A 15,807-nucleotide genomic window follows, 5' to 3' on the forward strand; every position below is an offset into this window, starting at 1 on the left:
ATAAATTTTGTTGTCTGAACAAATGTCAGTGAGGCCCATTATCTCCATGTGCTCTGCAATGAATGATTAGTCATTCTGAAGAAGAAGAAGAAATGGGATCATTGGGAGTTAAACCTGACAGAGGTCACAAACCAATCAGACAAGTCAATGAAGTTGATACTACTGTTGTGGAACAGACCATGAATAACAGTGTTGGTTCCTGTACTGCATGTGATATATCCAGATTCTGATATCATGGATGTGCCTCACAAAACAAATGGAAAATTCTATAGAAGATTCTGCATTTCTACCCATTCAAGATAACCCTGACACAGGAGTTGTACCCACAAGACTGAAAGTCAAATGACATCCGATTTAACATTCCTTGCTTGACTGGAGTTGGATGCTGACCGGCTGTGGATGATTTTATGGGGAAAGGAGGCTCATTTTCACCTGAATGGGCTGTGAATACCCACAGTTACTGGGCTATGCAAAACCCACATGCAATCCAACAAATTCCTTTGCATTCATCCACAGTTACTGTCTGGTGTGGTTTTACAGCTATGCTTATTACTGGAGTATTTTTCTTTGAGGACATTTGCCAGTCTAGTCCTGTGACCTGCTATTAATGCCAACAGGTATTGCAGTGCAGGATGGGGCCCATCCACATTTCAGTTAATCCATACAGAAGGTTTGTTGAGAACATTTTTCAACAAACAGAAGCATGAGTGATCAGCTGTGTATTTCTCACTACATGGCTGCCTCATTCACCTGATTGAGCCCCTGTGACTTCTGGCACATTGGATTCCTCAAAGACAGGGTTTATCAGGATCACCCTGACAACTTGCCAGTGACAGCATAATGCAGCAAGTATGCAACATCAGCCCTGACCAGTTGTGTTCTGCCATTGAAAACAATGTGAAAAGGATGCAGTTTATGGCATATTGGGAAGGGCAGCACAAAACAGCACAGCTCGTGAATGCATAATGGAAGTGAATAACAGTGTGCTATTTATGCTTATGTTGGTTTATTTCCTCAGATATTGCTTCCACATGATGCATTCCCTCAGTTTTGCATCTTTGGGTCACTTTTGCAGTTTTGGATCACTGGGTGGCACTCCACAAGGACTTAAACAGGGATACATTAATTTTGATCACCCTGTACGTACATAAACAATCACACCATCATCCGTCCCAGTGGTATGGCATCCTCAAACCACTTGTTCACCGAGCCAGGGCTATTTGTTCCAATGTCACAGACCCTTGAAATTGACCTCAAAGACCATGGTAACACCTTTTTAGCCAATGATATATAAATATCTATAGCTCACATAAAATACACAAATCTCTAAATCTCTCCCTCCTGCAACCAATAAACGGGATTGCAGCAAAACTATTCCCATTTCATACAATAAAGGTACATCAGAAAAGATAGCTAAAGTTTTTTGCAAATATGATCCTCAGCTTGCTATGTTCATCTATTTTCTCACAGATCAACTTCATCCTCTAACTCATCCTGAAATCTACAAAGTTCCTCATGCCTGCAGTTTAGCCTATTTTGGATAGACTGGTAAATCAGTTAATATTTGCCTTGAAGAACACAAAAATTACATCTAGGAATATCTATATGCCAAGTCAGGACTGGCAGACCATGCTCTGGATGCTCTGTCACATAGGATTAAATGGAATAATACATCAATATTACCAGGGCTCTGGAAATCCAACTTACATCTACTAGCCAGAAAAAAGGTTTACTGGCCCAAGGTATCGGTCTACTTTATATAAATATTGTTATAGGTGATGCTAAAAAAAACAAAACAAAGTAATACATTCTTTAATTCTCAATATACATGACACATAATTATACAGCAATTTTAAGGTGGGTTTAAAATGTATGCCAACATTGTAGTTGGTGGATTGAGTACTGGAGGTACCCTCCCTCGATGAGTCTTTGGACTCCATGGAGGTGTGACATAATAATAAAATAATAATAAAATGCCACCACACAGCTCATCACGACTCGGTTTTGTTTTTTCTTTTAGTTATTGTTCATAATGAAGGGTGAATTTGTGTAAATTATCCATGAACAATAATATAATAGGGAAGACAAATAATAAAATTCACCTACATGAAAGTAGGTAGCATTCAATGTAAAGCTAGACTCACTTTTCAATGCATTCTGTCACATGATCCAGTCTGACTTGTCTTTGCAAGACAATTTTTTTTTTTTTAAATAACTTATATGTCTCTATCATATCGCCTCTTATCTGCTGATCAACCATCATCTGTAACCCACAAATTTTCAATCTCTTTTCATATGGAGCATCATACAGTCCTGTCACCATCTTAGTTACTTGCCTCTGAATCCTTTCTACCTCATCCACATCTCCAAGAAACCCAGGCAACAAAATCTGTGTGCAATAATCCAGATGGGATCTTATAAAAGCCTTATAAAGAGGATGTCAGGATGTTCCTCAATAACCAGTTAATCCTATGAGCTGTTTTAGCCACTTTTGCAATATGTCCTATGAACCTTTGTATATATTTTATTTATTTTTTATTTTTTTTTCACCAGAGGTAGAGGGTAAACAATTAACAAAGCATTTAGATTAATCTTACTTTAGTGTAGTGTCATGTAGCTTGTGTTCTGTGCATATGTATGTTTTCCTGATGATAACCTTGATACAGAGGATGAAACGCCGAGTGTTATTTTCATAATTATAAGTAATTACTCCAACATGTGTGTTTTTGTCTCCATAAATTCTTCACTAACACCCATTTCATATCCATACCCATTTGATGAAACTTATCTATCAGAATTCCGTGTGGTATCCTATCAAAGGTTTTTTGCAAACCCCAACAGTATGACCATGCAGCCATTATCTTTATTCAACTTGGCTGTCGCCTTATTAGAGAAAGTGATTTCCTGTCAGACCAGAACTCTATTAGGCTGCAACTCATCTCATATAATCAGTAATACTACTCCCTCATTCTGTTTGCTCTATCTGCCCTAAAATTTCTATGCCAATAATTATATCATCCTCAGACAACCACATCTCACTAACACCAATAACTTTTGGCCAATAGGAACTAATCAATGCTAAAAAAATCCTCCTCCTTGTTTCTGATACTGTTAGAATTAGTATACATAAATGACATAAACCTGGTAGACCCATAATCTAATATTTTATTAATATTTATTGGAAATGATAACTGTAATTTAATTTAAATGCATATATGATATGAAAAACTTGCATATTTTCTCGCACATCTGAAGTATGCAATACAGAACTAATTGCATATTTACTAGTTACTTCTAAATGCTTATTCTTATGGCCTTGTTAAAAAATACAGAACTAACTGCTGCATGCTTTCTAGTTGTATGGGGGGGGGGAATTGAGAGAGCATTCCCGTGCCCACCCCCAGGCAACATGAAGCTAATGTCTCAAACAAGGCATCCAAAGGTTTCCAAGCCTCCTGGACTACTTGCAATTATGATGAATACAAAACAAAAAGTTGCATGCCAGCTTGATTGTCGCCCGGAATGACAAGGATCGCATTGCTTGTTTAGGGAGGCCAAGTTTCGAAAAATATGTTACAGTCCCCTAATCAACACTACCTCAAGGTATTTTCCCTAAACATAGAAGGGCAATCCAAATCCAAAGCCGAAGTCATTGGCAAAATATCCAAAGATAATGCAATTGACGTCTTGGCTCTCCAGGAAACCCATGTGCCTAACACAGCCCTCAATAGATTAAAGATCCCAGGACTAATTCTCGTGTCTTATAACTGCCATCTGAAGCATAGCCTAGCAACCTATATCCAGCCTGGTCTCAAGGATATAACCCAAAGTGTTCCTGATACAGAATACTCCATAGGTATTAAAGTTCAAAATACCACCATCCACAATGTCTACAAACCTCCATCGCAATCCTGGCCCAATCAGATGGACTGGCCTCCACCTCACCCTGCTATCTATATTGGTAACTTCAATTCTCATCACACCATGTGGGGGAGCTATTCCTCTAACAATCGGGATGGTAATACTCTAGTTAACTGGATGGATACATATAACCTGTATTTGAATTATGATGCCAAGCAGGACGGCACTCTTTACTCAGCCAGATGGAGCAGAACCTACACCCCAGATCTGTGCATAGTCACTAAAGACTCTGAAGACCACCCTCTTCCATCAACCAGAACCATCCTCAACAGATTCCCTAATAGTCAACATCGTCTACATTACTAGAGATAGGAACATCAATCCCAGTCATCAGCAGAACACCAATCGCTAGATGGAATCTCTGCAGGTCCAACTGGACTTGCATTTCTGCATCTCAGAAACAAATCGATCAAACCATCAGAGCAATTCCACCTACTCCTAATTGCTATCCTAGATTTGTTAAACTACTCAAATCTGCAGCAAAAGCTTCTATCCCTAGAGGCTACAGAAAACAATATATCCCATGTTAGAGTAGAGAAAGTGAGGAACTCCTAGCCAAATATGAGAAAACTGAAGATCCAACTGTTGCTAAGAAGCTCATATCAACCCTGGATAAAAGCAGAAAGGAAAGATGGATCTCAACCATCAACGAACTCGATTTCATCACATCTAGTAGGAGAAGCTGGTCACTTCTGAGAAAATTAGGTGGAGCAGAGCCAACGACACACAAAAAAACAGAGATAACTCCTGATCAAATGACTAACCATTTATTGAAACCTCCAAGATTCATCCCAGCTCTACCAGGAAAATTGCTGTACAAGCTTACATCAGACAAATCCTGAAGAAGGAGCCCGAGCTTCCCGAACTTGTATACCCAGTATCTCGGGAAGAGGTACAAATAGCCTTAAAACTCACAAAGAATGGCAAAGCTGCAGGAGTGGATGGTATCCTCCCTGAGTTCCTAAAACACCTTGGTCAACATAGCCAAACATGGCTGGCCGCCCTTTTCTCAGAAATTATCATGACTGGGAAACTGCCAAAGTGGTGGGAAGCCAAAATAATTGCTATGCCAAAGCCAGGGAAAGAAACAAATGATGTGAAAAAACCTATGACTTATCTCCTTGCTTTGCACCATCTTTAAGCTCTTTGAAAGAATTTTCCTTAAAAGAATTTCACCACTCATCGAAAGAACTCTCGCGACTGAACAAGCTGGCTTCAGACCAGGAAGAAGTTGCTGTGACCAGGTCCTATCCCTGACAACTCAAATTGAAGCAGGCTTCCAGAAGAAACTTAAATATGGAGCCACTTTCATTGACCTAACATCAGCTTATGATACTGTCTGGATCAGGGGCCTCCTCCAAAAACTAGGGAATATTGTAAAGTGCAAAAAAAAACTTTACAACTTTTTGAATCTATTCTCTCCAACAGAAAGATCCGGGTCCATATTGGCAGAAAAAAGAGCAGGCCAGATTCCTTCACAACGGTCTTCCTCAGGGCTCTGTGTTATCCCCTTTACTTTTTAACGTCTACATGTATGATCTACCTCATACCAGATCAAGCAAGTATACGTATGCCGATGACCTAGTGATCTTACATCAATCCACCTCCTTTGCCAACCTAGAATCAATTTTGAATACAGACCTGAACACCCTGGAAGAGTACTTCAAGCAGTGGTACTTGAAGCCAAATCAAACAAAAACAGTGTCCTCAGTATTTCACCTGTACAATGCAGAGGCGAATCGACAACTCAACCTTTCTTTCTGTGGAAAAATGGTGGAACACGAGCCTCACCCAAAATACCTTGGAGTGAGCCTTGACAGAAGCCTAACCTATAAAAGGCACATCATCAACTCCAATAAAATTAAAACCAGAAACAATATAATTTCAAGGCTTGCTGGAACAACCTGGGGTTGTGGTGCAGAAGTCCTAAGGTCGTCTGCACTAGCCCTCGCATTCTCTGCAGCAGAATATTGTGCCCCTGTCTGGGAAAGAAGTGCACACACTAACATTATAGACACCCAACTAAACTCTACCATGTGCACAATTAGTGAGACAGTGAGAAGCACCCCTCTCTCCTGGCTGCCTGTACTATCTAACATTGCTCCACCAAACATTAAGGAATTATTAAGGAATTTAATAAAGCAATGAGCAATCCACTCCTGCCCCTGCACCAGACTCTCATAAATCCACCTAGTCTTCACCTCAAATCTAGAAAGCCTCTCTGGTCCATGGACAAACTCTCTTCAGCTGCACTGCCATCAGTATCTGACATATGGAGAGAACACTGGTCTAACAATCTCCCAACAAACAGCTTCCTGGTAAAAGATCCCTGTACTCCGCAGCCTGGTTTTGCTCTTCCTAGGATGATTTGGTCATCAATAAACAGGATCAGAACTAATCAGGGCAGATGTGGCTACCTTCTACATAAATGGGGGCTGTTAGATCACCCTTGTTGTGATTGTTCGCTCATGGCTCAGACAATTACTCATATTGTGTATGACTGCCCAAGGCGCCAATTTCACGGTGGTGGCCTACAAGACATCTACAAGGTAACGGATTATATATCATGTTAGAAGATGATAATGCAATGTGAAATGGGCCTCCTCTAATGGATCAAGTTTCTAATGCAAGACACAACTGCTCTCTAATTAAACCTTGGAATTAAACCTTGTGCCTTTTATGTAATAAACTTTTATATGTTAAGATTTTCATCATTTGTTTCTGGAAATTGTGATTGTACTTTTCACTTGCCAGTTTCATGTAGCCATAAGCATAAATAAATAAATAAATAAAAGTTGTATTTACCTCTAAATGCCTTTCTGCCCTTGTAAAAAAATAAGTGAATAATAGAATAATAGGAATAATAGGAAAGTGACAGAGGCAAAAGAAATAGTTGACTTGCTGAGTGATCATTTTGCAAAGGGTATCATCCAGGTGAAGATTTTGCAGTGCTGATATGACAGAGACGCATATCAAAACTGAGGTAAATGAAGAGGAGGAATTCAGCATATTGAAAAATATGAATGCGAACACAGCAGCAGGACTAGATAGCATGTTGGCCCATGTACTGAATGAATGTGCAAGAGAACTGACACTGCCTCTGATGAAAGTGTTCAATCTACATCTCAGCTATGGCAGGGTTCCAGGGGAGTGGAAAGATCCATTGCATAAAGGTGGCTCCAAACAGAAGTAGCATAGAGACTAATTAATATATCAAGAGTGGTTGTTAAAGTATTGGAAAAATTGGTTAAAAGTAAAATCCAACATTGGGTGGATAGGGATGCGATACTCTATGGTGGGCAGCACAGCTTTTTAAAAGGTAGGTCCTGTCTTAGTAATTTATTCACATTTCATAATAAAATGACACCAGAACTGGATAAAGGAAATGGCTACATCATGATATTGTTGGACTTTGCAAAGGTGTTTGACAGAATACCACATGGAAAACTATTACAAAAGCAATGGGACTGAATATGAAGCTAGTAACATGAATGGGAGGAGGGGGGGGGGGCTGACAGATAGACACCAGAGAGTAGTATATCGTGGAGTAGAATCCAAGAGAATGAGGGTAACTAGTGGAATACCTCAGGGTTCGGTACTATGGTATACTCTTTAATTTGTATATCAATGATATAGGGAAAGATATTTAAGAGGGGATATTCAGTTGTTTGCTGATGATGCTAAACTGCAGTTGATAAAGGTGATGTAGATATCCTGCAGGATGATTTAAATAAATTGCCATCGTGGCCAAAGGATAATGATTGCCAATTTAATGTTGCAAAATATAAGGTTATGGACTTCAGGTTGCATACAGTGCATCATATTGATGGTACTGGATTGCAAGAAATTGATGAGGCTAGGAACTTGGGGATAATGGCGGACAGGGAATTGAAGTTTAGAGGGCATATTGCAAAAGTTGGTAAAATGGCTCAAAGGATTACTGCAATGTTGAAAAACATACTAACAAGGAAAGACAGGGAAGTTGTTATTATCCCTCTTTATAAGACTATGATTCAGCCACATCTTGACTACTGTGCACAGATTTAGTCACCTGGGTTTCTTAGGAACCAGGAGGTAATAGAGAAAATTCAGAGATGTGAAGTTTATTTATAATTGGAAAAGGAGACATGATAGAAACTCAAATGCAGATGTTAAATCCCCTTTGATATCAGTTTTAATATCAGTTTTATAAATCCCTTTTAATACCTGCAGTTGAGTCCAGATATTAAAAGGGATTTATAAAACTGATGCAAAGGAAATTTTTCAAATAGGGGGGGCCATCTGTGGAAAACGTGTAAAAGCATGGTTAGTTCAGCTCTCTGGAAATAAAACTTTTTTAATGATCATTGGTCATTAAATTAGTCATTTGATTACTGGCAGCCACCTGTGATCAAATAACTAACAAGCCAAAAATTCATTTGCAATTTGTCTCTGTTTACTCACCTGTAGTGAGCAGGTAAGTGGATTTCTAGAGCCCTGACTATTAATGCAGAAGTTGATACAGGTTTAAGAGACTATTTTTGGAATCAGCATGAGCTATGAAGCACCCCCCCCCTGACCTCAACTAATATGGTTCCGTTAATTTTCCAAAGTTCTGGGAGGCAGTCATTCTAAGACCAGGTAATCAGGCTTTTCCAAATTAATTTCATAGTTATTTGGCCCAGAGAGGGCTCCTTGTTAGGACATTAGTTTTGTTTCAGTTATATTTGAATTGTTTCCAATCTTCAGTTGAGTGCATATGCTTGTCACAGTTATTCTTTGTGCTCTGAAGGTTTACTGGTTTTCTTGTTAGAAAACCAGTAAAATTTTTATAAATTTCAATAAATTAATTTTTTCTGTCCGTTGGTTATTAATATATCGGGAAGTGCTAGTATGAATATGAAGTATATGAATGTTCAGAATTATGCAAATATTCAAAATGTGTGTGTGGAAGTGATAACAAAGAAAAGAGTTTGATTGACAATAAAGGATGCAATAATAATGTTGAAAAACAGAGTGCAATTAATGGTAAGACAAAAAGCAGTATTGATGGAAAACAAGCTTGTGTGACTGATGATAAGATAGTGAGAGTGAATTATAGCAAAAAAAAAAAAAAAAAGATTCTAAATTTGAAAGCTGAGTTGGCAAAGATGAATCAAGAGATGAAGTAGATGCAAAGTGAAATGAAGAAAACTATAGACATGTATGGAAGAGTGAAGAAGATAGAAACAAATGATGTTAGTATTAAAGAGGTAATGAAAGACTCACAAGTGGCATTGTATGAGGATTTTATTATTAGAGATGTGGTAAAAGAGAAGATACACATTTGTTTTCTATGAGGTAAAATGAATAGAGTAAGTGAGGCATTGGATATGAGGAGTGAGCAAACAAAACCACCAGTAGTAGTAGTGGATTGAGTGGAAAAGGAGAATGTAAGACTGGATATCAGGAAGTTGCTGAGAATGATAAAAGATAATGGTGCGATAGGAAAGGTAGTTAGTGTGTTGCCCAGGTATGACAGTGATAAGATGAGGTGGAGAGCAAGAATTATGAATGCTAAAATGAATTCTATCTGAAATGTGTGAAGAGAAAGGAGTGAGTTTATTAATCTGTGGAATGAGTTTGAAAGATGAAATGAACTGTATAAGAGTGATTGACTGCATTTGAATGGTTTTGGTATGAGTCATTTGGAGAGATTGCAGCTGGAATGAGGAGTAATAAGTGCAGAGAGAATGAATCTGAGCAAGTAAGAAGCAATGTGAAAGAGCAGGAAAATAAGGAAGGAGAGATGAGGCGGTGCTTATTAATGGAGAAGTGGGTAACATGAATGTAGAGAAAACACGAGCATAGAGAATGAGAAAATGCACCCAGTTTCCCTGTTTGTCTTGCACATCTGTGTGTGCAAGACAACAAGAGAAACAGGGGAGTTTGGGGTGGACAGAGGAACACAGCATGAGAAAGGCTGATGATCAAAGAATATGTGGGGGGGGACAAGAAGGGAATGGAATGGGGTAGGGAGAACAGTTGGATTTGAAAGAGGTTCTGTGATGGAAAAGGAGAAAAAAAAACAACTAAGAAGTCAAAACTTGTTATAGATTGGAAATGTTCATATATGAATGCAAGAAGTGTCAGAAACAAGGAAAATTAAATGGCTGCATTGATTGAGTTCATTACCCAATAATTGTTGGAAAAAGTGAGGTATGGTTGGATGAGAATGACATCCTGACAGGAATAGAGATGAAAGGATATGATATTTTTCATGAAGATAGAAAGGGTAAAAAGGAAGGTAGAGTCTTATCGATGATAGGAAAAACAGTGATGTCCATACAAGGTAGAGATGCAAGGGGGGGGGATAGTTACAGTGATTTTGAGGCAATATGGTATGAGATAGAGGTGAACAGAATGAAATATCACCACGTATTTTGAAGAAATGTGCAAGGGAGTTGGCATATTTGTTTAATGAGTCTTACATTAAGACTGTACAGCTTCATATGGTAGGTGTCAGAAATCAAGCATCAATCTGCATGTCAGGTGTTAAAATAAAAATGTTGGAGAGGCTAGTGAGAACCAGGATCCAGAATTGGGTTGATAGCAGTGGTATTATCTTTGATGGACAGCATGGATTTGTTAAAGAGAAGTCATGTTTAATAATCTGCTTACTTATTACAATAAGCTGACAGCTGCATTGGATGAGAAAGTTCAATACACAGCGGTATACTTAGATTTTGCAAAGGCTTTTGATAGATTACTACATGATAAGTTGATAGTCAAACCTAAGTGGATTGGGGATGGGGGTTTGGATATTAGACTAGTGTATTGGATTGAAGACCGGCTATCTGATAGATATCAGCAAGTGTGTATGGGGGAGAATATCCCAGAAGAAGAAGAGTCACTAGTAATGTGCCTCAGGGATCTGTTTTAGGGATATTGCTGTTTAGCCTGTATGTTAATGATATTGGGGAAGATTTGAATGGGGATATTCAGTTGTTTGCAGATGTTGAAAAGTTGGGACAAACTATGAGAAGAAGAGCAGATGTTGTGCCTTACAAGAGGACTTGAACAGACTGAGTGAAGGGGCACACAATTGGGACGGTGCTTCAATGTTGCAAAATTTAAGGTTTTAAAATTTGAAAAACAAAGATGGGTTTAGAATTTACTCTTGGTGGGAATATATTGTTAGAGGGAGAGGAAATAAAGAATCTTAAAGAATAGTGGATAAATTCAGAGGACACGTTGCTGAAATTGTGAGGAGAACACAACAAATTCTGGAAATGATGCAGATGACACCTACTTGTAAGGAGTAAGGAGATTCTGGTTCTACCACATATGGCCTTGATTAGGCTACTTTTGAACTACTGTGCACAGATTTGGTCACCTGGTTTTCAAAAGGATACAGTATGTCAGAAATGGTCCAGAGGCAACTAACTAAGGTAGTTTCTAGTCTCTGGAATGTTGATAAGATGCAATTTGCAGGATTTAGTGGATAACAGAAGAGGAGTGATATGATAGACATTGTTAAGGGGTTGTTATAGGATTACTGTATGTCCACAGATGCAAGATCCTTCGACACTTCTGCGCATGTCAAAAGAAGGAGAATCCATTTTGATACTAGGGTAATCAATGCATTTTGTGGGATGAGTGTTTATTATTATACAAGGGTGGTCTGAAAAGTTCTCCACCTTGACCATAGATGGCAACACTTTCAGCATGATTTTCTTTTTCCTAAGTTGGTACATCTGTCATAAGCATCCATGTGAAATTGCAAGTCATTCTATCAAGTAGTTTGTTTTATACAGCTGTCTGAAGCAAAAGTGTTGTCTATATCCCTTGAAATGGATAAAATTGAGTATCGTGCAGTTATAGAATTCTTTGTAAAAGAAGGTTTAACGCCAAAAGAAATTCATTCAAAGTTCATAAAAGCTTATGGGCATTCTTCTCCTTTGTTTTCGACAATTAAGAAATGGGCTGCCCAGTTTAAACGTGCCCATGCTAGCCTTGAAGATGATCCATGTGAAGGACGTCCAAAAAGTGCAACAACCAGAAATCACTGATCAAGTGCACGATATGGTATTGGATGACCGGTGAGTCAAAATGCATGAAATTGCTGAGACTATAAGCATTTCAAAAGAATGTGTAGGATATATTTTGCATGAAGAATTGCAAATGAAAAAGCTTTGTGCAAGATGGGTGCCATGCTTGCTCACAGCAGATCAAAAGTTCAAAAGCTTTTGAGCAGATCAAAAGGATAGAGTAGACAGGACAAGTGATGAGGAACTGCAGAAAGCAGATGAATTGCAGTCAACAATTCCCACTCACATATCCTAAAGTTTATCAAAAGGAGGCCAAAAAATAACTCCTAATTGCTAGATAACAGTAACCTTTATAAACCAATGTTTAACTTACTTTAAAGAGACATTTTATCAGCTTAAAAAAAAATTACTAACAGCAGTACTTGCATTTGATCTGAAACTGAATAAAATCAAAAATTCCTAAAATAAATATGAGTCCTAACCTTTACTCCCTCCAGAAATCCATCTTTTGCAGCAATATAAAGTGGAGTACAATTGTTGCCTGCATCTCCATCTGGATTAGCCCCAGATTCAAGGAGAATGTGTGCACAACTGAGATGCTGCTTTTGAATTGCAACAAAAAGAGGAGTCTGAGCTTTGATATCAGCTAAATCAATACTTGCGTTGTGGTCAATCAAGCACTGAACACAAAAAACATGTCCACCTAGGGAGGAAAAAAAATCAGCATCAAAATTTTGCATATTTATAGCAAATGTACTATATTTAAAACATAACATTTCAAATTCAAAGGTTCAGTAAGCAGCAATGCTGAAGTACTTAGAATTATGACCTTTAGAAAGATATTTTCAGAGACGATATACAAATGAGGATGAATGCAAAGCTTAGTTTTACACATTTCTTGCCAATGTTTCAATTAAATTCTTTACACACACACACACACAGACATGTTGAAAGTTTATTTTTTCACTTGGTTAGAATATAATAAATTTAGTTTAATCCTTTATCCAAGTGTGAGCAAACAAAGTTTGTGCCTGAAAGTATCTTCAGGACTGGGGTGAGGTGGTACAACACCAGAGCGACTCCTTGCAAAGGTAGAGTAAGCTACCAACACTCCTAACTCAGTATCTCCCATAATGCAAAACACATCTCCTTGTGGATATGTCTAATGTTATGCATTAAGGGAAGGGCCACTACCCAGACTAGTTTCGACCTTTATTGAGGTCTCTTCAGTGGGAGCCAGGCCCAAGTGGAGATACCAGCCAGAAGCATTAGCAAGGTCATCTCTACCTACAGGAGTTGCCAAATGGTGTGCCACCTTTTTAATAAATTACTCTGGATTTAGAGAAAGATGTTGAAAGTTTATTTTTTCATTTGGTTAGAATATAATAAATTTAGTTTAATCCTTTATCCAAGAGTGAGCAAACAAAGTTTGCGCCTGAAAGTATCTTCAGGACTGGGGTGAGCTGGTACAACACCAGGGCATGAGTAACACCAATGGAGGTGTTACTCATGGTAAGAGATGAATTGTACCCTCTCAGAGTAGAGAATCAAAGGGGAAATGCCACTCACGGCTCTCGTAGAGTCTATAGGTAGAGATGACCTTGCTAATGCTTCTGCCTGGTATCTCCACTTGGGCCTGGCTCCCACTGAAGAGACCTCAATAAAGGTCGAAACTAGTCTGAGTAGTGGCCCTTCTCTTAATGCATAATATTATACATATCTGCAAGGAGATGAGTTTTGCATTATGGGAGATACTGAGATAGGAGTGATGTTAGCTTGCTCCACTTTTGCAACAAGTTGCCCGGTGTTGTACCACCTTACCCCAGTCCTAAAGATACTTTCAGGCACAAACTTTGTTTGCTCACACTTGGATAAAGGATTAAACTAAATTTATTATTATTTAGTGGGAGGCTGCCATAGGCTAGGAAATATAGTGGTGATGAACAGAAAATGTTCAGGAAAATTAGTTTGGTAAATGCAAAATGAGTGATCATTATAAGGAACTTCAACTACAGCAATATAAACTAAGCAGAGGAAGCATCAGATGGTAGTACTTCTTGACGGATTAATAACTGTCTTAGGCAGCATGTGGAAGAGGAGAGAACATGAGGATCAAGAGTTTTAGATTTGGTCATAAAATCAGATCAGATTGTGAATGAGATGTCATACTTGTCCACAGAGGTGAGAGAGTGATCATAAAGTCTTCACCTGATGGATGAACAGACATACAGAAGTATCATGTTGGAAGGAATTTATGTTTATAAACAGGGGAGTGCGCTGGTAAATTTTTAACTACCGACTCATTAAAAAAAACATGGTAGGGTATTCCTTTGTGAGAATTACAACACAGCTCCTTCCCAAAAAAAAGAAAAAAAGTGAGTTAATTGATAAAGCAAGACCTAACTTTAACAAACCATGCTGTTCTCTATAAAGGATCAAAGTACTGTCTAGGGTTTGTAGGTTTTTAAAAATTGTTTTTTTTTGAATAAATTTGTAAAATTCGAAAACCGGTTTTTAAATTTAAAAAACGGTTTTCAAATTGATTAATATGTAAAAATTAATATGTAAAAAATTAATTAATTATTTAATTAAAATTAATATAAAAAAATTAATTATTTAATTAAAATTAATATGTAAAAATTAATTATTTAATTAAAAACGTTAACATTATGACTTGAAACCAATGTATATGTTACAAGTGAGTAATTGAAAGATGACACAGAGTGTGAAGATGACTATGGCAAGGATTTTTAAAATTCTCTTCATCTAGATAACGACTGTGGATTCCCTATGTTGTCTGACAATTACAAACAATCAACTTCCCAAAGTAGAAAAATTTGCAAATTTTATAGAAAATCTCCCATAAGAGATAGCATCCTTCAGAATTATGTAAAACAAGAAAAAGGAAAAGAATTAAGTCTGATTCTTGACTACCAAACGAGATGGGATAGTTTAGAGGCCATGATTAAAAGATTTATAACATTAAAAGAATGTGTTGTTTTAGCTTTGAATGATATTGGTGCTTCTTATATGTGGAATGAAGCTCAATATCCTAAAATCATGGAGCTTCTTAAAGTGTTGGGACCAGTACGTCTACCACTGAAGCCTTAGGGTGGTGAGATGACAATTTATTAACAAGTGAAGGCATATTTGAATTTCTGTTAAATGAACTAAAAAATTTAAGGACTGAAATTAGTTACAAATTATTAAATGCTTTAGAAGTACGAATTCAAGAAAGAAGACAAGTTGGATTGGTAACCCTTTTGCTATATTTGCAAAATCCACAAAACATTTCAACAAAGAAATCTAGTGTATTTCCACTAGCTTCAAAACTCAATATTATTAAGTTATCGAGAAAAATATTGTCTAGAATATATCCAAATTCTTCTATTGAAACAGATTCCAATGATGAATATATCATAGATGGAAAAACTATTAATCAGGACTAAAAGAAGCCATGGAAAAATCAGTTCATTGGTTTCTTGAGGAACCTGAAGAAATAATATCAAATCCGAAGACACTAAGGGCCGAATTTTCAGTATTTGAGGCAACCAATAAAAGAACAAAGAATTAAGATCTATTATTATGTGGCCAGTAGGAGGAGAAATGACTGTGCAAGAATGATATTGTGGGATAAAAATGAGAATAGAGTGACTGATGCAGCGGACATAGTAGAATTGTTCAATGAACACTTTATTGGAGTATTTCATCCTCGAGGAGTCAGTTTTAATGCTAGAGGGATAGGGCAGGTTCAAAGTTTAGAGGTACAGGAGGAGAGTGTGTTTCAAATACTGAGTACTCTGGATGTCAGTAAAGATGTGGGACTGGATGGTATTTCACTACAAGTTTTTAAAGAATCTGCTAGGGAACTGACAGT

General features: G+C 37.7%; 1 protein-coding gene across 1 annotated transcript in view; it reads right to left on the reverse strand.

Moving 5' to 3' along the window:
• The window catches only part of LOC150093812 (ankyrin repeat and SOCS box protein 1-like), a 113,560-nt gene that overhangs the window by 58,901 nt on the left and 38,852 nt on the right, over window positions 1–15,807 (reverse strand). The window contains exon 2 of the mRNA XM_090412613.1: window positions 12,413–12,633. Within this exon, the coding sequence (XP_090268739.1) occupies window positions 12,413–12,633 (221 nt within the window). The remainder of the gene's footprint in view (window positions 1–12,412; window positions 12,634–15,807) is intronic.

Source organism: Typopeltis vanoorti, chromosome 23 (genome assembly GCF_054136105.1).
Source record: "Typopeltis vanoorti isolate ZY-2024b chromosome 23, IOZ_Tvanoo_1.0, whole genome shotgun sequence".
Classification (NCBI taxonomy): domain Eukaryota; kingdom Metazoa; phylum Arthropoda; class Arachnida; order Uropygi; family Thelyphonidae; genus Typopeltis; species Typopeltis vanoorti.